Source organism: Oenanthe melanoleuca, chromosome 4 (assembly GCF_029582105.1).
Source record: "Oenanthe melanoleuca isolate GR-GAL-2019-014 chromosome 4, OMel1.0, whole genome shotgun sequence".
NCBI classification, from domain to species: Eukaryota; Metazoa; Chordata; class Aves; order Passeriformes; family Muscicapidae; genus Oenanthe; species Oenanthe melanoleuca.
This window is the reverse complement of record NC_079337.1, coordinates 11,544,398-11,568,766: the sequence shown is the minus strand read 5'-3', so window position 1 is coordinate 11,568,766 and position 24,369 is coordinate 11,544,398. Positions and strand designations below refer to the sequence as shown.

The 24,369-nt window shown below is 39.4% G+C and overlaps 1 protein-coding gene across 4 annotated transcripts in view; it reads right to left on the bottom strand.

Annotated features, from left to right (window-relative positions):
* WDFY3 (WD repeat and FYVE domain containing 3) overlaps nucleotides 1–24,369 on the bottom strand; it is a 147,997-nt gene that overhangs the window by 32,806 nt on the left and 90,822 nt on the right. For 3 of the 4 annotated variants that reach the window (XM_056489731.1, XM_056489733.1, XM_056489734.1), the window contains 17 exons: nucleotides 23,432–23,646; nucleotides 22,222–22,334; nucleotides 20,659–20,890; nucleotides 19,007–19,107; nucleotides 18,028–18,246; nucleotides 15,768–15,949; nucleotides 14,172–14,403; nucleotides 13,388–13,548; nucleotides 12,109–12,220; nucleotides 11,514–11,704; nucleotides 9,901–10,053; nucleotides 8,241–8,314; nucleotides 7,971–8,132; nucleotides 6,490–6,584; nucleotides 4,759–4,879; nucleotides 3,815–4,032; nucleotides 924–1,159 (listed from right to left, as the gene is read on the bottom strand). In XM_056489731.1, the coding sequence (XP_056345706.1) occupies nucleotides 924–1,159; nucleotides 3,815–4,032; nucleotides 4,759–4,879; nucleotides 6,490–6,584; nucleotides 7,971–8,132; nucleotides 8,241–8,314; nucleotides 9,901–10,053; nucleotides 11,514–11,704; nucleotides 12,109–12,220; nucleotides 13,388–13,548; nucleotides 14,172–14,403; nucleotides 15,768–15,949; nucleotides 18,028–18,246; nucleotides 19,007–19,107; nucleotides 20,659–20,890; nucleotides 22,222–22,334; nucleotides 23,432–23,646 (2,817 nt within the window). The remainder of the gene's footprint in view (nucleotides 1–923; nucleotides 1,160–3,814; nucleotides 4,033–4,758; nucleotides 4,880–6,489; nucleotides 6,585–7,970; nucleotides 8,133–8,240; nucleotides 8,315–9,900; nucleotides 10,054–11,513; nucleotides 11,705–12,108; nucleotides 12,221–13,387; nucleotides 13,549–14,171; nucleotides 14,404–15,767; nucleotides 15,950–18,027; nucleotides 18,247–19,006; nucleotides 19,108–20,658; nucleotides 20,891–22,221; nucleotides 22,335–23,431; nucleotides 23,647–24,369) is intronic. The other variant, XM_056489732.1, reaches the window with a different exon arrangement.

Here is a 24,369-nt window from a genome sequence, read left to right as displayed (position 1 = left end):
AAAATCCACATGGTATCCCACAGAAAAAAAAGATACGAACAACACAAACAAATAAATAAACTTGTATTTTCCAGCAAGTCTAAATAATTAAATCAATTAAAAATAAAACAAGTGTCCACCTCTAGCATTAAGAGTGCTACTAAGTAGTTGAATTTAGATTCAGTTTAACAGTGTCATACTTCAATGCTGTAGGCAGAGGAGTGAGTTTCATGCCTCCACCTCATGGTAGCAGAGGTGCTATCAAGTATTCCTCTTGAAAAAGGAGGCAGACACTTTCTGGTTTGAAAGTTTTACTTTTCAGTTCTCACTGACAAATAAATGTCAGCACCGCACCCATTCTAAATAGGCACCTTGTCTATCCAGAGTGTGTGTGGCTTTTCTTCATAAAGCACTACCCTGGGGTTTCCCAGGACTGTTGCAGGTCATATAATATCTACTCACTTCAAAAAAGCCACAAATTACGTGTTCAGAATAAGAACAACCAATATTTTTCAGCAACAACTGAGTTGTCTCCCTATAAAACCACAGAGACCTTCTGAAATATAAGCAACCTTGTTTTGCCTATAACCCATGAACTCTCTTTAAATACAGCAACTGCCAACTCCTTGAAATAAAAAATCACAAAAAACCCACCTCACAAACAAATAATACCAGCAAAATATTATATTCCCTTCTATGCTCGCAACATGCCAGCTTGAAGTAGGGATCTGCTTCTCATTTGACCCCAAAGTGGATCAGTGTGACACCAATGACACAGCCATGACATGCTGGCTTCTACATACTCCCACCCCAAAGAGCTTTGCACTAAACACCACATCAGGACTGTGAGTCAGCTACAGAGAAGAAGGAGATGGCCTGGTTAATCCATTATTTTCTTTCATGACAGACAGAATTGCATTCACATCTTACTGGATAATCCCTACCTTGGCACCCTGTTTACACTGGCTGCTGATGACAGGTGCACTGACCTGCAGGTTTTCAGGCAGTTCAGTGACTGGCTGCTGCAGGAAAAGGGCCATGAGGAGGAAATAGAGTGCAGGGACATTAGTGTGCTTTGGGAGAAGGGACTGCAGGACGGGGAAGCCGGGGAAGTGACAAGCATCCCGGTTAATCTCCCGCACCGTGGATCTGCCACCTGCACTCCGGCCAACATTGAACCCTAGGACAGAGAACAAGAGACAAAGCCATCAACATTAAGAGGGAATCACCTGTGATTACCTTTCTTGCAACCTTTAACCTGGAGATTAAAATTGTACCTTCTCAGAAACTAATACTGTAAAAAACAACTGTGTGCACACAGACTATCACACACGCGACACCATTCTGCCTCACGTCTCATTTTTTTAAACAATCAAAAAATAAAGGAAAATACTGTTTTCCAGTAGCACACAGATCTTGTGGGCAACTGCTTACACACACAGATCCATTTTCTGGCTGTGACCACAGTTTCTGACTTTTAAAACACCCAGGTCTCTGAAAATAAGCTATTTTGCTGTCTGAGAGCAAAATGTCACCTTAATTTCAGTTACAGATTTATATAATGAAGCAGTAACTCATGGTCCGTTTAAGTCTGTGGACAGCTAATTTGTGTCCAGAGAAGTCTCAGGGGCATCTTATCTCAGATATTTTGTTAATGATTAATCAGCTGGTAGTAAGCATTAAATAGTCTTATTTTATTTAAGTGCTGCCAGCACCACCTTTTGTGACCATGCTTCTACATATGTATTTCAGCTTCCTACTGAAGAAAAAAAAAATACAACTGGATGACAGAAGCACTTATTTTCAAGCAAGGGAAGAGGCAGGAAGACTGTTCAGTCTCCACATCAGCACAGTGAGCCATTGTTCTGACACTGCTAAAGGTCAGGTGGTTTTTCTGAGGCTTAAATACAGATATACTTTCCACCAGAAATTGGCTTTTTAAACAGAAAACATCTATCAGGAATCAGACATGAAATCTGTGCTACATGGCTGTAGAAATTCCATCAGTAACCTTCAACAAAAATGCATCGTCGTACTTGGTTTCATGAGAAATCTTGGAGCCAGTATATTATAATTTATTAAAAATCACAGCATACAAAAATTAGATAATCTGTCACTATCAAGTTTTGAGACTCAAGTTTAAAAATATCTTTTTCACCACAGTTTAGCTTGGATTCAATTAAAGTGATACTATAATTGGAAAAATGGGGAAACTCGGAAAATGCTTTCAAATGTAATTGTAAATCAGAATCTTACTTAGACTTTGTGACTGAAGAAAATATTTATGCTATTGCACATTTAAAGTATATACTAAATAAAGAATAGTCAATTCCCTAAAATGCCAATGGTTTTCAAGTTTTTAGAGCACAACAATGCAAGGGAAATGCATGTGCAAAACTGTTTCTTAAATAAAATATAGAACCTTAATTGAATGAGCCAAACAACAGATGCTTTTTATTTTAACAATAAATATTTGCATGTGTTTTACAGCTTCTGAAAAACTGTTTTCCTTAATCCTCCTAATTCATTGGCAATGCAAAGAACCATCCCATGCTTGTAGCTGAATATCCTGAGGGATATATTGTGGGAAACAGTAAAAAGACAGAGTTTTCTTTAAGAAAAAAAACCAAGATACTATATTTGAAATCTATCAAAGACACAAAGCAGAAATAAATATTTTTTATATTTATACTTTTTTTTATATTTATACTTTCATTTCAGGAAGAGTCTTCTTCCTGAAGGAAGATCATTTCAACAACACTTCAATTACTTCTCTATAGCAAACCAATTCAGAAAAACTTTTATGCAGTAACAGATCATGTACTGCTGCAACATAGACAGGTGGTTCCTTAAAGAGTTATTTGAGGAACAACAATGAAGTTAAAAGTACTACTGATACCACTGCTCTGATCTAAAGACTACTGAGGCTTAAGAAAGATCTTCTTTTCATGTCATTGGGTTTGCACCAGGGCCTGAATAGACATTCATCTGAAAAGCACTATTTCATTTTGATTGGAAAAAAAACCAGGTCGGTTGGGAAATTGCCACTACACCTCTCTATAAAGAGATGACAAATGTTATTTCAAACATTTGGAGATACATTTCAGACAGCTCAGAGATGCTCAAAATGGGTCCTGTAGCACTAAAGCCTTATACACAATTCTGGGTCACAAAGGGTAACTGAGAGGTCTGATAACCCAGATAACTGAGGATTTAAGAATCTAAAAAAAAAAAAAAAAAAGCCTTTAATAGAAAGTGTGCCTGTGTACACAAGAATGCAGGAGAGGGAAAGGACAAGGAATGCTGAGATGATACCATGAACACAGAAATCTCCAAGGCAGCAAAAATCCAGACTGGTAAATCTGATGGACACAGCACTCCCTAGTCAAAGCAGCTCAGATACTGCAATGACAACGCTCTATTAAAAGTAAACAAATAAGGAAATTTTACTGAATCTTTATTACTTGTGTGCATAGGGTGCTGCTCTATGCTTCCTCTGCACGTAGCTCAGCTGTGCCTGCCCAAAGGACACACTTAACCTTACCATGATGGTAAGGGAAAAGACCAATTAGCTATCTGCTTTGTGCAGATGAGCCAAAAGCAACTACAATGACACCTGTGTCATGTTATCTCTGGGCAGCTTTGTAAAACCACTCCCTTTTGCCTAGAAAATCTCAACTCTTGCTTGTAAGAAAAATGAAGTGCAGAAGCATCTGATGGCAGTACAGACAAGTAACAGAAGTGCTCAGACAGCATCCCCACAATAACCCACAGCTCAACACCCCAGCACAGGTGCTCCAGCAATCCCTGAGCCCCAAGGGGCTGAGATGCCTACCCAGCACAGTGCCAATCTTATTGGTCAGGACAGAATCTGTCTGATCCAGCCAGCCTCCTCCACTGAGACCCTCCTTAAACTTGATAAGGATGGACTGATTGCTCAACAGGACCACGAGAATTCGCATGGCTGCCGTGACTGTGGTGGAATGCAGATGTTCTTCCATGAACATCATAATCCAATCGAAACCCAGGGTCTTGACCAGCTCTTCACAAGCCCTAAATAAAGTGAGAGAGAAAAAAAGTCACATTTTACAGCATTTAGTTTCCTACTAAACAGCAAAAATCAATGTCCTCCACTGCAAGGCAAACTTCCAGAGCAAATTCTTACTTAAGTTTGCTACAAACAAGTAATGTCACTTATCAACTCTTTTTAAATGAAACAGGCAATATGCATTTGTTTAGAAGAAATATAGCTCCTTGGATTAATTCCATTGCATAAGATTTCTCCAATTGCTGCTTTTGATAACAAATAAGGAATTCTGAACTGAAATCTTTTTGCTGAACAAGAAGTGTTCACAAGTCTTCTTAATGGACTGGTATGAAAAAAGGAAGGAAGGTTGTTTCTTTCTTTGTTTTTATTAAGGGAAGAGTTGCTTGGGAATATTCAAAAGATTTTTTTTTGCAATTTTAAGGGGCATTCTAAGTCAATAACCTTAGTGATAACCCCTACTGAAGCTGACTATTCCACTTGTCTAAAAAGGTCTCTTTGACAGATCTTATTTTTTCTACAGCCACGCATGAAGTTAAAACAACAAAATGAATAATGTATCCCATTTCTACAAGCATACCTGAGAGTAATTCATTGACATCTGCATAAATCATTCAACAGCACCCATAAAATGATGCAACTCAACTAGTGAATTGAATGGAGGCTATATAATTCTTCCCCTTGATATAAAAAATTACATCCTTTCTTTGCCTCAAGGGATTTTTTGTACTTACTGCAAATTAACAGTTGTCTTTTCTTTAGATGTATAGAGGAGTTTCAGAAGGATATCCAAAAGCCTGTTCCTCAGTAGAATAAGATTAGCTGAAACAAGTCCTCCAAAATCATCCTCTGTTCCTAAATATCGGAAAAAAAAAAACCAAAAAAGAGGCAAAATTAGGATTTAACTTGGGCATTTTAAAGGCTATTCAAAAATTCCATACATAAGCAAATACAACCTGACCCCCACTCAGGCTGCAAGAAAGCTGTGCTGAAGTGCAAGCAGCCCATTATATGGTGCTGAGAAATGTCTGGCTCCTCCTTATCACTGTCACAGCTTGAGGCAACATATGCAAAAATGAAGACAGATAAATGGATAATTTCTGGACCAAGATTTTGTGCACAAGATACAGACACAAAGCATCTTCTATGGCAGAAATCCAACAGCAGCAGTGAACACCAGTAGCCTAAAAATCTCATGCTCTTTGCCTCAAAAGCTTCTCTCTTCATTTCTGCCACATCCTGAATTTCTCCCCAAGGTTCTTTAGCCCCCTATGTAGGCAAAAAAACAGGTCAGGTTGCTGTTAGCCTGGGAAAAAAAAACCCAACCCAAATAAAAAAACTGACGGCTGATAGTGAGAACACCTGGATCTCTCTCCAATACCCAATACCCTCTTTTTTTACTAAAAAGCTCAAATGTAATCACCTTTGAGACCACAAAACCAAAAACTATTCAGAAACAACAGGTGAGGCACAGGAAGATAATGATAAACCCCACCAGACCATGAAATTACTTGGGTTGGAAGGGACCTTAAAGATCTTCAAGTTCCTACCCCCCTGGCATGGGCAGGAACACCTCCCACTTGACTTCCTCTGGCTGCTCAGAGCCTCATCCAAACTGGCTTTGAACATATCCAGGGATGGGGCAGCCACAGCTTCTCTGAGCAACCTGTTCCAGTGCCTCACCACCCTCACAGTAAGGAATTTCCTCCATTTATCTAATCTTAAACAGCTCTTTCAGTTTGAAGCCATTCCCCTTTATCTTATCACTACCTGCTCTTGTGAAAAGTCCCTCTTCAGAAGGTACAGGCTGCCCAAACCTTGTTTTTTGTGACACCAGACCAATGTAACTAACTTTAAAAGAAGAAACTTCTCTCTCACTTGTCCTTCTGCACCAGTATGTTCCCAAGAGATGTAAAAACAGAGGTTCTTTGGATAATCCAATCTTTCTATTTATTTGGCTGACATCCATTGTGAGAATAAAACATTTCTCTTCAAGGACACTGATTGAAAATGCAATTGCACAAGGTAAAAAAGGGTAGAAATGGTCTCAAAATAATTCAATGTAAGAATTATTGAAGGACAGTAACATTTTTTGCCAAAAAAGGTTACTAGGCTGTCTTAGTTAATTCTTTCACTTCAACCACATCTGATGCACCTAGTAACCAGCTTTTTGTCTATTTTTTTCTCCCTTTTCCCACAGAGAAGCAGAGGTGCACAGCTGATTGGAAGGAGCAAGAGGAGGAAAAAGAACAAAATCATAGAGTGTTAAATGAAGGAAACGAAAGAAAAAAAGTTGTTTTGCTCTGCTTTGCACTCAATAGTGAAAACTAAAGCCCCACTAACTGGTAGACAGGTTACAAAAAAATGGCACCACTGTTAATTACACTATTGCTACATTTTTTTTGTATTCAAGCAGAGAAGAGACCACAAGGTATTTTATTCTACTAAGTACTGTCAACACTTACCACTGTCAAGCTTTTCTTCATTGTTTATTTCCATGACTACAAACTTCTCACAGACTGCAAATGTAGGTAAAGTGGAAGAGATGAACTGTCCAAACCTTGATGTGTACAGAAAAAACATCACTCACTGATATGACAGATGCACTCTCATCTATCAATAATTCACCTCACATATAAAACCATGACACCAGTGACAGGAAGATATCTAAAAATGTCAGCTCACATCTGAATATTGGTGAAATGGTCTTCACTTAAAGTTACTAACCAAAGCACAAGTTAATTTGTAGTAATTAATGGAATATCTGCAGACAAGTCTGAAGGTAAGGGATCCTGAAAATGCTAGGATTTAGGAAAGGGAACTGGGAGATACTGCTGAGTCCTAGTAAAAGGAACACCCCAAGTAAAAGGAGAACAAAACATTATTTTAAACCCCTTACAGCTGAGCAATTATTACATCAAAACAGTGGTTACTCACTGTTTTTTCAACTCTGGAAAAACACTTATGCCTATAGCTTGAGGTTATGTAACACAGAGTCATAGTTTTACATGACAAGATGCTGATGTACCACTCCAAGAAAGGAGATGCAATACATTCCTTTTTCCTCAGCAGCTAACCTGAAATGATCCCTAGCTAGTGCAACTTTTCCCAAATAAATTCCTAAATTTTTTTTAATTTTCATCTTTCATTTTTTTATTTCCAGGAAGGAGAACAAGGAACACTGGTCTACAATCTATTCTGTAACCATTTAAGCATAAAATCAATAGTTTTATTCTTGAATATTTTTTGTCCTGTAAAATTAAAAAAAAGACAAGTAAGATGCTCAGATTGAGGTTTCTGATACCTTTAACTGTACTTAAAAGTAGGAAGCTGGAAAATGACCATGCATATGCAAAGAGCTCCCAAACCCCACAATATTTTATCCATTTCCATTATAATGAAATGAGAGATGAAAAAATTCAAGTTATCAAGGAGTTACACTATTTTTAAAGCCTTTCAAATACTCCTGTACATATGAATTGCAGTAACTAGTGTAATTTTCATCAGTCAGAATTAGTAGCACTATATCTGACAGCCTTAAACACCTTTTTATACAGTGATGATTAAGAAAAAAAATCTGGAACTAAACCTTGCATTCAAGATAGTAATCAAAACTGCATTTTAACCAGAAGTATCTTTTCAGCCCATCTCAAATAACATTCAATGGTATTCAGGAGGAGTGCTCAGCACCTTCAATTTTCACCTGTAGAACATTAAACCAGTTTCATCATTCAACCATGCTTGGTCAGATGCAAACTGAAAATCATAAGCAAATCAAGGCTTTAACATATTGCTGATGTCTAGTTCAATCCAGCTCATAGAGGGGGGAAAAAAACATCAGTACATGAGCATTCCATGTCACACACTCCTCAGCAGTATGACCACAAAGTACTTTTGACCAAGGCAACAGAACCAAGAAAGACAGAATTATCCATGTGTGGGCTACCTGAGGAGGTCATAGCTGCTGGGGAAGCCCTGAAGCAGAAAGCTCAGCACATTGCTAATGGCAGCAATAGTGGGTTGGGACAGGGACATGTCTCGAAGGGTCAACAGCAGCCTTGGGATGAGCTGGAATTCCCTCATTAACTTGGCATTCTTTGCTGCTTCACTGGAAGAAGAAAAGAAATGAGATGGCCATTTAAAATTGGAAATTAAAAATCCTCTAAATATCACCTAATCCTGTAAATCCCATTACTAGGCTTGCATCAGTTCATACCTCGACTCAGTGAGGAGTTCAATGAAGTGCTCAAATAATGACAGATGAAGCTCATAGGGGGCATGAAGCCAGACCTGAAATACAGAAAAAAACAGTATTTTTTGTACTCAAATTGACTTGCAGGTTAAAAACAAGCATTAATAAATAAAAGGTTATGAAGAGATTAAAATCATTCCTATACATGACTGTTGACCTGGCCATGAAGGAGCACGCATCGGTTCCAAAAATATTCTGTAAGGGTACATGCTGAAAACTTCTAAAGGGATCTAGACAAAAGGTCACACTCTGTCTTTCTGTACAAACTTTAAACACACAGTGCAATAACTCCAAAGCAGCTATTGGGGTTTACAAGGCTGTGTTAAATTTATGTGGTCTAAGTGAAGGTTTATGTCTTCATAAAATTAACTTACTACCTTCCACCAAGATTAAACTCAAGGTCTTCCCTCATTTTACTTTTTTACCCAGAATTGCCTGCACTTAAATTATTTAAATTCTCTACCAAAAAACTCGAAGTATCAATTGCTCAATCAATAGAAGTAATAGAAGATAAAAAAGCCAGAGAGATCACAGTTACAGCTGCAAATCTTAACAGTGATTTGCTATTGAACAAAGCATAATTAGTACTTGTGATCTGGTGTATAAAACTGGCTTAAATGAAAAGCTTTCTAGCTTTTGCTTTTCTTCTAATCTTATAATTTAAAATGATGAGAACAAATCCCTTAATATCCTTGTTCTGCATGAGTAAGAACATCCAATTTATCCAAATTTAGTGAAATGTTTGGGTCACTGATTTCGGAATAAAGTAAATAATTTTTAAAAAACTAAAAAACTAAAAAAAAAAAAACCCAGCCAAAATCTCAAACTTTTGGAAAGTTTCTTCCTAAATAAGATTTCCAGGAGTGCTTTGAAATACTCAAATAGACATCTAAAAAAAGGAAATGGCTGAGTCTATTAAGTCATTTGTGCAAAACTGACTTGCAATATTAAGTCAGCATCTTTTAGCTGGCTTAGCAGTGGTAGTAGGGTTTTTACTTCTTACTTTAAAATGGGAGTCAGAATTCATTTGCTCAGTCTATATCAGGTACAGATAATGCCAAAGGAGCACACACAAAAGGGTAAGTTCTGGCAAGCTCTTATCAGCCTCTACTGCATTAGCATTTCCCTCTGAAATTTGCTGCTTTCCTGACTTTAACACAACATTTAAGTATTTCACAGGTCATGCAAGCAGAATTTTAACTCCCTTACTACCAACCTGGCAGGATATGTATGATAAAGTGATTGCCATGTGCTATGTTAAAAGTCTACCTCCTACTTTTATTTTCAGGGCATTTTTCACACCTTGCTATATGTACTGCAGTAGAAGACATGGGTGAAAAGAAATTGATGAACAGAAAACTACAGAATGCTATCTTCTAAAACAACAAAAACCAGAAACACCTGTGGCACCCATCCATTGTTTGTGCAGTGATCCAAGCCATTTCAGCAGGAAAAATTATCAATAATCTTGTTGCTCAGCTGCTTTACTGTACTATATAAGAAAAAGGAAGTTCTCAGGATAACAACCTAATTTGTTATTGTTGAATATTTAAGGTACACTAATCAGCATCTGACTTAATCACTATCCAGCATCATAATCACTTTTCTGTGCAGCTCTACATACTTCAAAATCACAGAGCAGGTCCTGGAAGGCAGCAGAATTTGGGATAATTGATGTCTCGTGCCCGCTGTCAACAGTTCCCACCAAGGAAAAGGTCAGGTGGAGTATGTGGCTGTTCAGAAGGGACCTTTTCTTCTTTAACAGCATTGCCAGCAGCTTGAACAAGTAAACAGAAAAGGAATCAGTCCTGTGAGCACACAGCAATGTTGTCTAAGCATGCAAGAGAACAGATGAAGTGTCTGTGCCCCTTTTGAGAAATCCTTAAAGAATGTCTGCTAGTTGATACTCTTGATGAAAGAGTTTGAAAGTGGCATCACAGTTCATTACAAAAACAGCATATCAAGGACATTCTGCAGCTCATAAAATACCTGTTTACACCACAGACAGGATCTAGGCCCTGAGGATTAGGGACACACACCCCCCTCTCATCTCTCTGGCAGTCAGTCCCAGTTTAAGGCAGCACATCTTCAAACAGTTGTGTTCCTGGACAGTAAACATGGACATGGCAGACAAATGGAGCAGGCCTAGAGCACTGCATGCCCACAAGAGGTATTCTGGCACTGAAGAAAAGTAACATAAATCTGAATAAGACTTTTTTTCTTGCTATACTTCGTTCCCCTAGGTGTTACTGCAGTCCCCACTTCTGCTCTAACTTTTTATAATCTGGGCTGGGAAAGAACCATTTGCCAGATTTACTGTTACAGTTTTTTGTCTACTGAAGCAAACTTGTTTAAACACTTAACATCCTGGCCTGTTCAGCTTTACCTTCCTCATTGAAAGACTAAAGAAACACAGATTTCTGGGAACCTCCCTCTAACCATACTATCTGCTGATGTCAATACCAGTGGAATGTAAGGTCATTTGTGATGATCCACTGGCTACTCATGGTATAAGGGGGACACTGTCTAGATTTGTTTGGTCACAGTAAGCCAAGGTCTGCATCAGGCTCCTTGGAATTATATGTTTTGATGTAACTGCACCAGGCATTAGCATTACAAGGTTTGTAAATACATAGCCCAAACCACAGAACTTTCCATTTCAATAAAGCAGCCTCCATGAGAAACATAAAATGCATTGATCATGTGAAAACCTTTTCAGATCAGTCAACCAATTCTTCTGCATAACTGATTGTCTTTTCCCCATCCCAGTGGAGAATTAATATCTTCAGCTTGAAAGGAAACAGCATCACTAACTAAAAATCTGTGCAGTCTCCTTAAAAGGATGCTTCTAGGAGTCCACTTGTTTTGGTTTATGTGTCCTTATCCTCTCTCTTGCTGGCACATCAGAGACAAACTCCCAGGCTTGCAGGAGTGGGTTCAAAATCACAAGAAAAGAATCCTTTAAGTTTGATAGTTGTGCTCTTCCATGTTGTTAATGAAGGCTCATTTTCAGCAATGCAGCTAAATTTGCACAGTGGCTTAGCAAAAAAACTTTTCACCCTCTCCTTTAAAAGAAGTCCTAAATAATTCATCTATGATAATTAAACAGGAGCTCAAGAAACTTTAAAAGAGAAACTCAGGTTACAACACAACATGAGGTTTCCATGGGAACTGTGATGACAAACAGTAAAATTCAGTTCAATCAGCTTGGTCTGTTTTAAGACATTTCTTACATACCTGATATCCTTTGATTCTTTCCATCTCTTTGCTGGCCAGTGGATTGCTCTTTACCACACAGACCAAGGCTTTCACAGCTGCATACAACCCTTCCACATCTGATGCCATGGCTACAAGTCCCAAAATAGCAGCAGCCCCACCAACGTACTGCAGTGTAGTGGCAACAGGTTTGGGGACAAATGTTCTTACTCCTGAGCACAGACAGAAAATGAATTAAAATATATTCAAATCTAATTTCTGCAAGAAAAAATTGTAAAAGCAATTTTTATTTTAGCATTACTTGAATTATAAAAAGAATGCTACTAGAAGAATTATGACACCTCAGAAGAAGAAGTGGAAGAAATACAGAAATACAATAGTTTATAACCTAAGGTGACGTAATTGAATGTATTTTCATAATGATGAATCATAAACTGAAACAAGCATCCCATGTGAGCAAAGAAGATAATAATATATTAATAAAATACAAAAATGTTCAATAAATACGATGCACCATTGCATTCATCAATCATATGATTTATCTTCTAGACCTAAGTTCTTATTGACAAGTAATTAATAACTCTAAACCTCAATAATTCTTAAGTGCTCAACTCACCCAAATACCCTATCAAAGCTGCACCAATGGAGCGTGCTGGTCCATTCAAATGCCCTGCTGAGTTATGCAGCAGCTTCACAGGTGTGGCATTTTCATGAGAAGAAATTGCCAGCTGAAGAAAACGAGAGGAAAAAAAAAGCAGAGGTTGAAGGGAAGAGGTTTTTTTTTTATGCAAGTCTAAAATTCATAACTGATGAATTTCCCTACTGTGATCAGGAGTAACATACAACAAACCCAGATTAAGCCTTTCCTCTCAGAGGAGATGCTCCAACCTTTGATCATCTTGGTGGTCTTCCCTGGACTCACTCCAACAGGTCCATGTCTTTCTTGTGCTGGGGACCTCAGAGCTGATGCAGCCCTGCAGGGGGGCTCTGAGCAGAGTAGAGGGGTAGAATCCCCTCCCTCCCCTGTTGCCCACAGTTTTGGATGCAGCCCAGGACACGTTTGACTCTCCGAGCTGAGTTCACATTGCTGGCTCATGTCCAGCCTCTCTTCCACCAGCACCCCCAAGTCCTTCTCAGCAGGGCTGCCCTCAATCTGTTAATCCCCAGCCTGGATTGATACCAGGAATTCCTCAGACCCAGGTGCAGCACCTTGCACTAGGTCTTGTAAAACCTGATGAGCTTCCAATTGTCTCACTTCTCTGGCCCACCTAGCCCTGGAACTCATCTAGATCCCTCTGGATGGAATCCTGCCCTTGAAGTGTGTCAACAGCACCACTCAAGTTAGTTTCACCAGTGAACATGCTGAGGGTGCACTCGATCCCTCTCTGTCATTAATGAAGGTATTAAATAACACCACATGGACTCCTCAAGGACAGTGCTTGTCACCAGTTTCCACTGGGACTCTGAGCCACTGGCCACCACCCAGTGGATGCAACTGTCCAACCACTCTCTTAGCCATCTTAACAGCCTACCCATTGAATCCACCTTTCTCCAATTTAGAGAGAAAGATGTTGTGGGGGACTAAGTCAAAGGCTTTACAGCAGTCCAGATAAATCCCATCTGTAACCTTTCCCTTGTCCACTGATGCAGTCACCTCACCACAGAGGGCCCCAGGGTTGGTAATCTAATGCCCAGAGGAGCTGTGAGCTCTCAGTTCCTGGAAGCATTCGAGGTCATTCTGCACTTTGAGCAACCTGACACAGTGAAAAGGTGTCCTTGCCCACAGCAGGGGGATTGGACTAGATTGTTCCTGACTGTATTGAGCAGATTGTCTTGAGGTAATTTAAAAGAAAGGAAGAAGTCATACACATTAACCAACTGATTTCCCAGCGTACCTGCTTGGCAATAGCTTTACTGTCCAACTTGTTGTAAACTTTCCTTATTTTTGCCACTGTAAATGAAGAAACTGACAGTGCATAGAGACCAAAGGAGACCTTCTCTTCTGGTACCAAAGATACTGGTGATGGATTGATTCCTTCAGATTTTGAATCTTTACCTTAAAGACAAAGTAGAAGTTCCCTTCATTAACGGCATTATTTTTCATTTATATTTGAAGAGTAAAATCTTAAGCAACTTATACTGCAGAATAGGTACAAAAGGAAGATTTTGCAAATAGCTGTGATGTGATATTGTCCAGCCTAAGGGCTGTAAACTTCTTTTCCTTTCAGAAGGAAAATAAAGCAATCAAACACCAGAGAAGCATTTGGTAAATCTGCATCTTTCCCTGTGACAATTGGCTTTTTACTACAGTTTGATAGGAAAGCTGTCTTGGAATGTATAAGAGATGCAAGATTCAAAGAGAATATATAATCATATCTTTACATTTTTTTATCCCTTCTAATTTAACTTTCTCTAGATAAACATAGCATACGCTATGAAATATGACAGCTTTAAGCCTTTCTAACTGGTTTAAAACCCAAGTGAGGAATACAAGCACTTCTACTGTATCTCACACAAGAATTTAGACTTCTATCATCCTCTTCAACAGCAGCTACTAATCTTATTCCTATGAGCAGCAAGCTTTTCCTCCCTGCTCCTGCATACTGTCTCACCTCCCCTGCCAGCACACACACACAGACTCCAGCCCAAATTACCAGGTGCCACCTGACCTGTACTTACACGGAACATAAACAGCTTGGAAGCTCCCCACGTAGTTTGGTCCCAGCTCATAAATGGTGCTGACCCCTGGGGCAGGCAGCACCTCCTCCAGGAAGTGTGTGGGGCCCAGGCGCCACACCAGGGAGGAGAGCTGGCGCTGGGCGGGCGGCGTGCCGATGTACGCGTACACCGTGCTGACCACGGGGGGGTTGGCAGAGCCAGAGCCACTGGGGCTGCTGTGGATGTAGTGAAGCTGGGAGGGAGCAAAACACAGGCAAGTCAGTGAGAGAGCAAGGGTATGGTGTGCAAAAATGGTTGTGCAAGCTGGGGGAGGTATCAAATGATTGCCATGTAACACAGGGTATTCCAGCGCTGTACTGAACTAGACGGTGAAGAACATTAAACAGAATGGAAATACAAAGACCAGAAGTGGCTATCGAAAGATGAAGATGTGTATGGAAACACAGGAGAAGAACATGAGAATTCTGTGCCTAAAGAGGCTGTATCTTGATTCTAAAGACATGGTGCTCAAAGTAGTGCTGTGTCTCCTTTCCCAGCCTTTGGAAATTACACTATTTCAAGAAAAAGTGCAAACATGATGAACTAAATCCAGCAAGACTTTTCAAACAATTAAACAAATACATGAGTAAGATCCTGGCCAATATATAAAGACAATAACAACCTAAAAGGCGCTTTTTTTTTTATTTACCTTGTAGAAATTTTGTTATAGAATGTAGTCATACATAGCCAGAGAGAGAACCAGACAGACACTTATGTTATTGCCTTAAGTTTTGGCTTTAATATTTTCAGATTCTGCATTGCATTGGTGTGTGACTCTGAACTTCACATAAAGTGGTAGCAAGTTCTCTTAGAGAGTTGTTAGAGTTGTCTCTGTTTAGTTAGACAAAACAATTCTTTTTCAGCCCAAGAATCAAGGACGCTGTTGCAGCTTTAGGCTCAAGAAGTATAAAAAGTGGCAAACTGAAAAAAGAAATCTAATAGGATGGGACTTCATAACCTGAAGCTATAATTAGTCAATTAACCCCAATATGTAAATGGACCTAAACTTATAAAAGTGTGAAAACTTGTGACCGGTTGTCCATCTTGGGTGGAGCCATGACCAGGCTCCTGTACTGCCCAAGGTTCATGCTTTGAAGGCCTTTTAATAAATATCTACTTTATTCCTTTAATACTGTCTAGCCTCTGTTTTAGGTAGCCTCTCTACAGGCAGCAGTGAATTACAGCTGTCAGCATAACAACTTACTGTAGTCCTTCTCTTGCAAAAGAAATACTGGGAGGAAAACTTTGAAAGTCAACATGTTGTTTTATCTGCAGTAGTACAGTAACATTAGCTATTTAAACCCCACACCAGGTTATCCTTTACCCCTTAAAGCCCACATCTGCCAGGTGTCAAGTGATGTTTGGATATCTGATACAGCTTGGGAATATTTCATACTCAGTGGACAGGTCCACAGTGCTCTTCACTGCTCACTGCAGTTTATTCCACCAAACATTGAGGTATTGACCTTTGCAAAATCCTTGTAAGGTTTTTTTATTGCACAGGGAGAGTAAAATCACTCCAATCAGTAAAAATGAGGACTGAAAGACTTATTTTACCTTAACAGTGTTGACAAGCTGTCCATCGAGGTAGAGTGTAGCTGTGCTGTTCTTCAGCATGCCTTTACTCATGACCAGAACTAGGTGATGCCACTGGCCCTCCACAATGAGGTCACCGCAGCGGAAACGGGCACAACAGGGAAGAATTTCATAAAATGATGATTCCTCGCTGAAGTCATCAACTAAAGGAAAAGCACCAGTCAGTGGGCACCAGCAGAAATGTTATAAGAGCTTAAAAATCTCAAGATATATTCAGATTTTTGAAAATTGTCTTTTACTTCTCACCTTCTCCCCTCCCTTTGAAATTTTAGCTGGAATTACTAGTTGGCCAAAGTTTTTACTTTCTCATGCTGCCATGCAAGTCAGAGAAAGACCTTTTGTTGTTTTCCTGAAGAAGTTTCTACAGCAGCAGTCACTAAGAAACAACAGATGTCTTCCCAAACCCACAGAGCTATTTTTCACTTTTCTCACACTGCAGAGAGGATGATACTCATACTTGCAGACTTTTTATTCCCACTTTTGCTTCACAAAAATGACCCTTACTCTACTTAAAAGCCATCCCAACAGGAAAAAAAAGATAAAAAAATCCCCCTAAAACCCAGGGAATGTTTCAACAGAAACCATGAACTTTTTAGAGCCCTCTTCATTCATTCATACTGAAGGAAAAGAAACCATTAATCCTCTTACTAAAACAGCTGCCTGCACAGGGAGAACACTCATTTCTTTAGAAACAGCACAAGGAAAACGTTAAAAGCAGAGTACTTGGAACTAACGTTCAGATACAAAAATAATCTCAAGTTTTTTTTCTCAGCGAAACATCTCTGAGCACAATTCTTGCTCCCAAGAAGGGTCCTTAAATCACCCCATTTACTCTCACAAGAGACTGTCAGCACTTCCAATCCCCATGTTGTGCACAGCAACTCCAATCTCAGTTCTTCAAGTCCCTACCTGCTCAGCACTCAACAGTACACTACCAACTATGATTCAGACACAACAGGGTAGCACTTGAGTGAAGCAAAGTGTCCTGGTTCAATTAAAAAACAGTCTTTATAGTCAGACACCTTCAGATCTTCTCTGACAAAGCCCTTTTAAACCCAATCTCTTTCAGGAGTTTGATTATAGGTACTCACTGAACTAAAAAGATATAGCTTTAGTGCAGGCTCACGCAATTAATGTGAAGATAGACTTGCTTCATTCTCTAAGAATTTAGTCCTCTGGGAAAGAAAGCACTATTAGGCCCTCTGTAATTTAGGAGGTTTAATTCCTACTTTATACTATGGGTTTTCAGCTCTCAAGTTTCAGGTGTTGAACCTGACTTCTGCTAAGAGAGACTGCTGCAGTTAACAACGCAAATATCTGCTTACAGATTATTCCTTATTTTCATGGTAACAGTCTCTTAGCTGTTCGTGGGAGGTTTTTTTAATAAAAACAGTTGTATGAATTCTTTATTAGTGCTGCCCACTCAAAAGTAAAGAACAGAAGCAGGAACAGGTTTTGACAACCATTTGGGCTGGTCTGGTGAAGAGCTAAGCCTGAAATGCATGCAGAAGGCTGCCCTGCTCCTCTCAACTCCTCCACAGACCCAGTGGTTAACAGCCTGTCAAAACCAACCACTTTTGTAGGCTTCTATGGAGGACAAGGCTGGAAACAGGAGACAGCTCATCTTCAAACCCCTGAGTGCACTGATAGCTCTCTCTAGCAAACTTAGTGGGATCACTAAGATCTTCCCTACATCTCCGATAATTCCTCCTTTGGTCACAGATACTGAATGGAGATACAAACTGTTTCTGAAAATCAACCACAGCATTAAAACATGAAGTGAATGACTGACTGCCTTCAAAAAACTCTTCAGTACTGGGACTATCCAAGCCAAAAAAGCCTTCAACCTATTAGATTACTACTTCCAAACTTCTTCAAAGCAAAGACAGTTAAAATTTGCACCTCAAGAGATGATGTCTAAAATGAATGACACAAGATAAATCAAAGGCAAAACCTTTCAAAATCAATGATGTAATCCCTCCCCTGAATACATAATACCTGGGGTTTTGGCAAAAATTTTTCTTTTATATACAGACATCAAACCTACTTTGGATATTATAAAAGCTCCATAAATTAATGTTTACATTTTGCATTTTCCCATTGTCAAAACCCATCAGGAACTGGCAGACATAATTCTTCAGGATACTGGGTTTAAAATAAACTTGCTGCTGCATGTCTGCAATATTGTCAGCATTAGCTGATGAAGTGGCACAACTCTTACCATAATTCTGAAGCAACTCTTCTTTAGTTGAAACAATCAGTGAGCGGTCTTTTGCTGAGAGGACAATGGCAAGGCAGACGTAATGCTGCTCCGAGGAGTTCGCACGCCGCACTACAGTGAGGAGTCTCACGGGATGGTTATTGGGAGGTGTACTAAAATGTTCAATACAAAACCAAGTTGAGTAGCTTAAACCAGATGGTGGTGGGAAAAACCTTTCACCTAAAAATAAAAAGAAAGTCCATTACATAGCTGCAATAGGTAGTACTTAGGATACCTACTTGATCCTGTTCCTTTTTTCATATCGGCTCAGCTAACACCAGCTGTGTTTTCTCAGATGCTGAAGAAGTCTCTGTTGAGGGAATGTCTCTCTACCATATACATCTGACTTCACTTAACATCCCAGGATGCTCCCACTGATTCTATCTTACTGCAGTAAGCCTTGACCTTAGTTTTTAGACTTAAAACATTTTTAAATTAAGTGACCGTGTTCAATTAATCCCACAGCATACCACGTTCTTGTAGGGTGAATTACCTACAACAACATGTAGAAGGGACAGCAAACAATTTAGATGGGGCTTTTGTGACGGTGTGTGCAACTACACCTGTAATAAATGCAGTCAAGGATTCAGCAGAAGAAAGTCACAATTACAGCATTACAATTCATCCCACATTTCCTATGCTCTACACACTAATACCCCAACTTTTTCCTTAATGCATCTGGGTTATTATTCATACACCTTGGTTGATTACAATTTAGCCTTTTGCATTTCAAAGCAATCACACATTTATATTTTATATTGCTTTTCACTGTCTTGGAGGCAACAGAAATACACACACACACACAAAAGACACAAGAAGTTCTTGACTGCCAATGCACAGCATCCAACACCATATTGTCATTCATGGCTAACCAAGAAGTTTAAGAGAACTAAACATAAGACATAAAACACTGCTACTCCAGTCATACTGGAGTACTCACCAGTTCCAATCCCGCTCACAACGGCGCCATCCACAAGTCCTGTAGTAACAGCATTGTTTGTAGGTGCATTGTGGGGAGCCAGACTTGGCAAGAACAGGCAGCTGTTAAACACAAGACCAGCAACCACACTGGAGTTTATGGAAGTCAATGGAAGTGGAATTCAATACAAACAAAACATGGCTTAGGAAAATATACCATAAGCACATATGCTTTGTGATTTTATGGAGTAATGAAAAATAGGAATTAATTCTCAAGATTGCTCATTGTGAGTCTAAATTATATCTAGCACAAAGAGCTTTGGCAGTGTACATCTTTGATGCCAAGATAATAGAGTCATGCCCATGTGGCTCCACAGCCTAAGATGTTCCCTTGTGGGCACCTGCATCTTGCAGCAGCCTTTGAGCTGTTCTGAACCTCCTAAAGAGACTGGATCAGCTAAATAATTACAGGATCTGCAACTGCAGACAATGATGTTCTTAAGAAAGTACGCTCTCACACTAACATCATATTCCACCAACTTAGTTATGTTTGGTCCTTACAAGAGCCATTGATGCTGTGGACACAGTGGAAATCAATGTAAGGAGAAAAGTCCTTAAACTCTTTTTTAAAATTTATTATAGAAGCCTTCTTACTTGACTTGCTGAAATTACAAGAAGTCACAGCTGCATTATGCGAGTTACTTCTGGACATGTTACCAGCACCCACAAATTTCCTGAAGCAAACACAATGAAAATTCATTTTGCCAGCCTATTTCAAGTTCTTTGGTCCAGACAATTTTCTTTTCTTTTCTGTTATGAAGGATGTAGAACACATCTTAGAGTAACATCTGTTTAACTAAAAAAAAAGTCTGTCCCTGACTGTATTGGATATTAAGGCTAGATGGAAAACATGAGCTGCATCCTTGCTTTGCAGAGCTGAAAAGAGAAGGTAGAGAGAAGCAGAGCTCCTAAATTCAGGTTTTTCTATTGCATTTTTATAACCAAAGAGACCAAACACTTTTCTTTAACACATGTTGAGAATGGTGTCATGTTTTCATCTTCTGAATAGTTAAATCATATTATATGATCCTTATAAAGTGCCTCACTCAGCAGGTGTTTAATTAGAGAGAGAAAAACAAGTGGTGCTAAAAGAAAAAAATGAGCTAAGCATGATTTCCAGGCTATGCCTCCAGTCAGTAATACTGGTTTTTTTTTCAGTTATTTGAATTCATCATAGCTGTATCGTCTGCTTATTTGTATATCTGATATGCCCACTTCCACGTTTTCATGTTCTTCAGCAATTTTAAGAGGGTCTCAGAATTCCTATGCCATCTAAATGTCATACATGAATCCCAGCAACCCTTCAAGGGTATGTTGGCATTCCTCTGTTTTAAAAAGAATGTGAAACCCAGAACTGAGAGGGTCCTATCAATGATACATAATTAGTTTTTGCACTTTCACACATGGCAAGCAAGCATTTTTTATCAAGGTACTAATGAACGATAAAGTGGAAATTTATGACTTGAAGCATTCCTTTCTCCTCTTCAGAGAGTTCATTTGTTCCTTACTCACAAACAGTCTATTAAAAATTGCAAGCATTCCTTTGGGAAAAGAAGGAAGAAAGCAAACACTGCGCCGTGCCCCACGCCGCCGCAGAGCTCTGCAGGACCTTACCCGAACCCTTCCAGAGACGTGTCAAACTCGATGAACGCCGGCGTCACCGACGAGCCGTGAAGCCTGATATCATGTGGGGTTGTCATGGACACCAAACACTTGACTCTGGTCAGGGGCACTGTGCTCCCTTCTGCTGGCTTGAGCAGGCTCCTGCTTATCCGGTAGTGGCTGTCCTCGTGCACGCCAAAGACGCTGTCGGGACCCAGGCCCTCCGTGGAGGTGACCATGCTATCTACAGGAGAAGCCAAGAAACAACACTCTGTTACAAAAGGCAGCCACTTTCAGGCTGTTTGTTTGCACCTTTCAAGTCCAATGGAATAGCTGGATTGTCAGTCATCATCAGCTAGTTCAGCTTGTCAAAAGATAATCACTGGGCAGCATTGCTTTGATGATAAAAATGCTCAACACCAAGGCAGGAAGATGAGGATCACGTGCAACACACCAAGGAAAATTGGTGGTAAAGTTAAGAGGTTCTCTCATTACCCAATATCAGCACAGTGTCCTTTCTGCACAGGATCCTCTTCAGATGCATTCTTGCTACCTGATTTAACAGGCAGGGAAAATTCTGCTTTGTGCTCTTCAGATGCAATAACTCTGAGTTAGAATCTTTGGAGCTCTTAGTAAGCAGAACAGCTCAGTAAACTTAGCTTAGGCAATTTAACATAACTTGTGGTATTCAGAAGATAACTTTGAATTCTCTTTTCTAGGCTAGAAACCTTCTAGACTCACATTTTCATAATTTTCATTGTTTATTTTTCCCAGTGATAACACCCTAATGCAAACATATATATAAATAAACAAAGCACTGGCCAAGAGATAACTTGAATCACTTCTCCTTCCTTCTAAAATTTACTGAATACGATAATAAAACAAATTCTGTTCATTTATTTTATTTACTTCATGATTTAATGCTTAATCAGCATCATCTAAGATACTTTCTAGTTTCTTTTTAAATAATTCTAAAATGTCAACTAAGGTGTTTTTAACAATATGTTACAGCCAGCCATACAATGACCAAGCTTATACACAGAAATAAATATTTCATGCTTCGGAAACTTTCCAACAATTTCTTTGTATTATAATTTACTGAGACTCTCCTTTACTAGATGAATGGCTATTCCCAAACTCTACAACTCAGGGATAAAAATAGAAGATTCAGAAGTGATTTTATCTGACACCTTACTGAACCCATGAGAGATACTACACAGATACAATGATTTGTGGTGTGCACAAGAAAGCAGCTGATAAAAAATAATGTTAAGTAACTACAAATGCAGAACCTACTCAAGATTTTAAAAACAAACTACCACCATATTTAACAGTTACTGTTCCTAAAATAAAAAATTACAATTACCTTGCTGGATATATATTCAATATAAGTACTATATTCCCTCTGCTTTTAGAACTTTTCCAGTCCAACTGTTCTGATGACTTCACATTCATACATAGCGGTGGTAAAGTTAGGTTTTTATGGATGCTTATCTAAAAAATTTAAATAGGTATGCAATTGGGGAATATCAGTGAAACATTCTTTACACACATTTTTAGCACTTCAGCACCTACTTCTCATTTCTGGTTCAAAACTCAGTGAGCTGGGTTTGTGCACTCGGTACTGTTTCAACAGCTTTTTGTCCCAGGCTCCACAATTCAAAGGATTTCCCAACCGTAAAAATTCCCTAAGAAAGAGAATAAAAAAATATGGAAGTCATTTTCTCTATTTATTTGCCTATAGTGGCACCAAACCTATTAGCACTTTAAAAAAAAGACAGTAATTGCTTGTAATAAACATAACTTTTGATCCGTTCAAAACTATTTAATTTTGGAACACATGCTTTCAAAAGTTGACACTATTTTAAATAACCAAGAAATTTTGATGAAGTAATTGATCATAAAATAAAGCAATTTTGGCAATTCCCTTTTCTTCATTTAAAGACTTGGCAGGAGGCTGCTGCATCCTGCAGAACATCAGGCCATTTGATGATGTGTGTTCAGCAAGCTGAACTCTTCTGGAGAGGCAGCTTATAGGCTAAAGTGACCTCAGCTTTGTTTTACCAGTGTGTCCTATTTGGTTGGAGGAATCATTTCACAGCTGTATCTATAGATAACTATAGTATCTCTCTATAGAGCTACCCAGGCTATCAGTGTCTATGCTTAGGGAAGTTTAAGTCCCTGTAATGTGACTATCAGCAAGAGAGTTCCTTGCAGAATCCCTTCTGACACAACTACATGTCACTGAAGGGAACCAAGCAGTTGTCCTGGCTGCAGGTCAGCTAGTCAATAGATAATACAATTATATTCCCTCTTACAGCTGAGATCACAGAATCCCAAGATGGTTTGGGTTGGAAGGGAACTTTAAAGGTCATTTGGTCTAAGCCCTCTGCTGTGGGCTGGTACAGCTTTCACTTACACTAGGTTGTTCAAAGCCCTGTCTAACCCGAACTTGAAAAATTCCAATAATGGGGCATCCACAGCTTCTCTGGACAACCTCTTTCAGTGTCTCATCTCCTCCACTATAAAAAATATCTTCCTCATGTCTAATTTAAATGCAGCCTCTTGCAGTTTAGAACTCGTGGCACTGGCCCTGTCACTACAGGCCCTGGTAAAAAGTCTCTATCAAGACAATCTATTTGATGAGAAATAAAATGGGATATCGTGCTATCACTACCACATCAGGTCACTAAGGCTCTCTACCACTGCCAGCCATTTACTGTGAGCCAGGAACAGTGCAGGCTGCAGGGCTCAGTCCACTGAACTTCACGGTTATCCTTCTGACCTCAACACCATGGGCTGCAGAGCCTGGGAGGCCAGCCTTTCAAACATCCTTTGGAGTGGTGGATGCAGGGAGTGGTCCTCATCTGCCAGAGCAGCACTGCATCTTTGCAGAAGTCGTGCATGGAGCCCAGCTTCACACATGACTTGCTGGTTTCTCTCTGTATGCACCAGGGATTGCAGGATGTTGGCCACTGCCAGCTGGAGATCCAGTGCATGCTGCAAAAGAGTACAGCACAGGGCTTGAAAAAATGCAAACTGAGGAGGCAAACAGAAGAAAAACTTCATACATAATAATAGAAAAGAAACTACCATTAGCAATAAATACAGAAAATTAATTATACTTAAATATATGAGCATGGATCTGTGTGTTTTCAGGGGGTGTGTATGCACGTGTCTGTGTGAAGAAATGCTCTGTACAAAAAGGGGTAATTATTTAGACAAAGGATTACCAGAACTGTGGCTAAGAAAAATAATAATTCAGGTAAGAATAGTTAAACTAAGTTCTACTTTTCACCAGCAAAGAGAGCCAACTCAGAGAGAACTAGCAATTCTTTTTGTGACTATTAAGCTACTCCTAATAACTTAACATAGAAATGTAATCCTTTAGGTTGGAAAAGACCTTTAAGACCTTTTAAGAGTTGAACTCTTAATCCAGCCTGGCCCAGCCCATCACTAAACCATGTCCCCAAGTGCCACATCTACACATCTTTTAAAGACTTCCAGGCCTGGGGACTCAAACAGTGCCCTGGGCAGCCCATTCAAGTTTTTAACAACCCTTCTGGTGAAGAATTTTCCCTAATATTCAACCTAAACTCCTGGCACAACTTGATGCCATTTCTTTTCGCCCTCTCACTTCTCTGACTTGTTGAGATTTTCCCTTCCCTTGCCACAACCTCCTTTCAAGTAGTTTTAGAGACTTAAGGAATCTCTCTGAGCTTC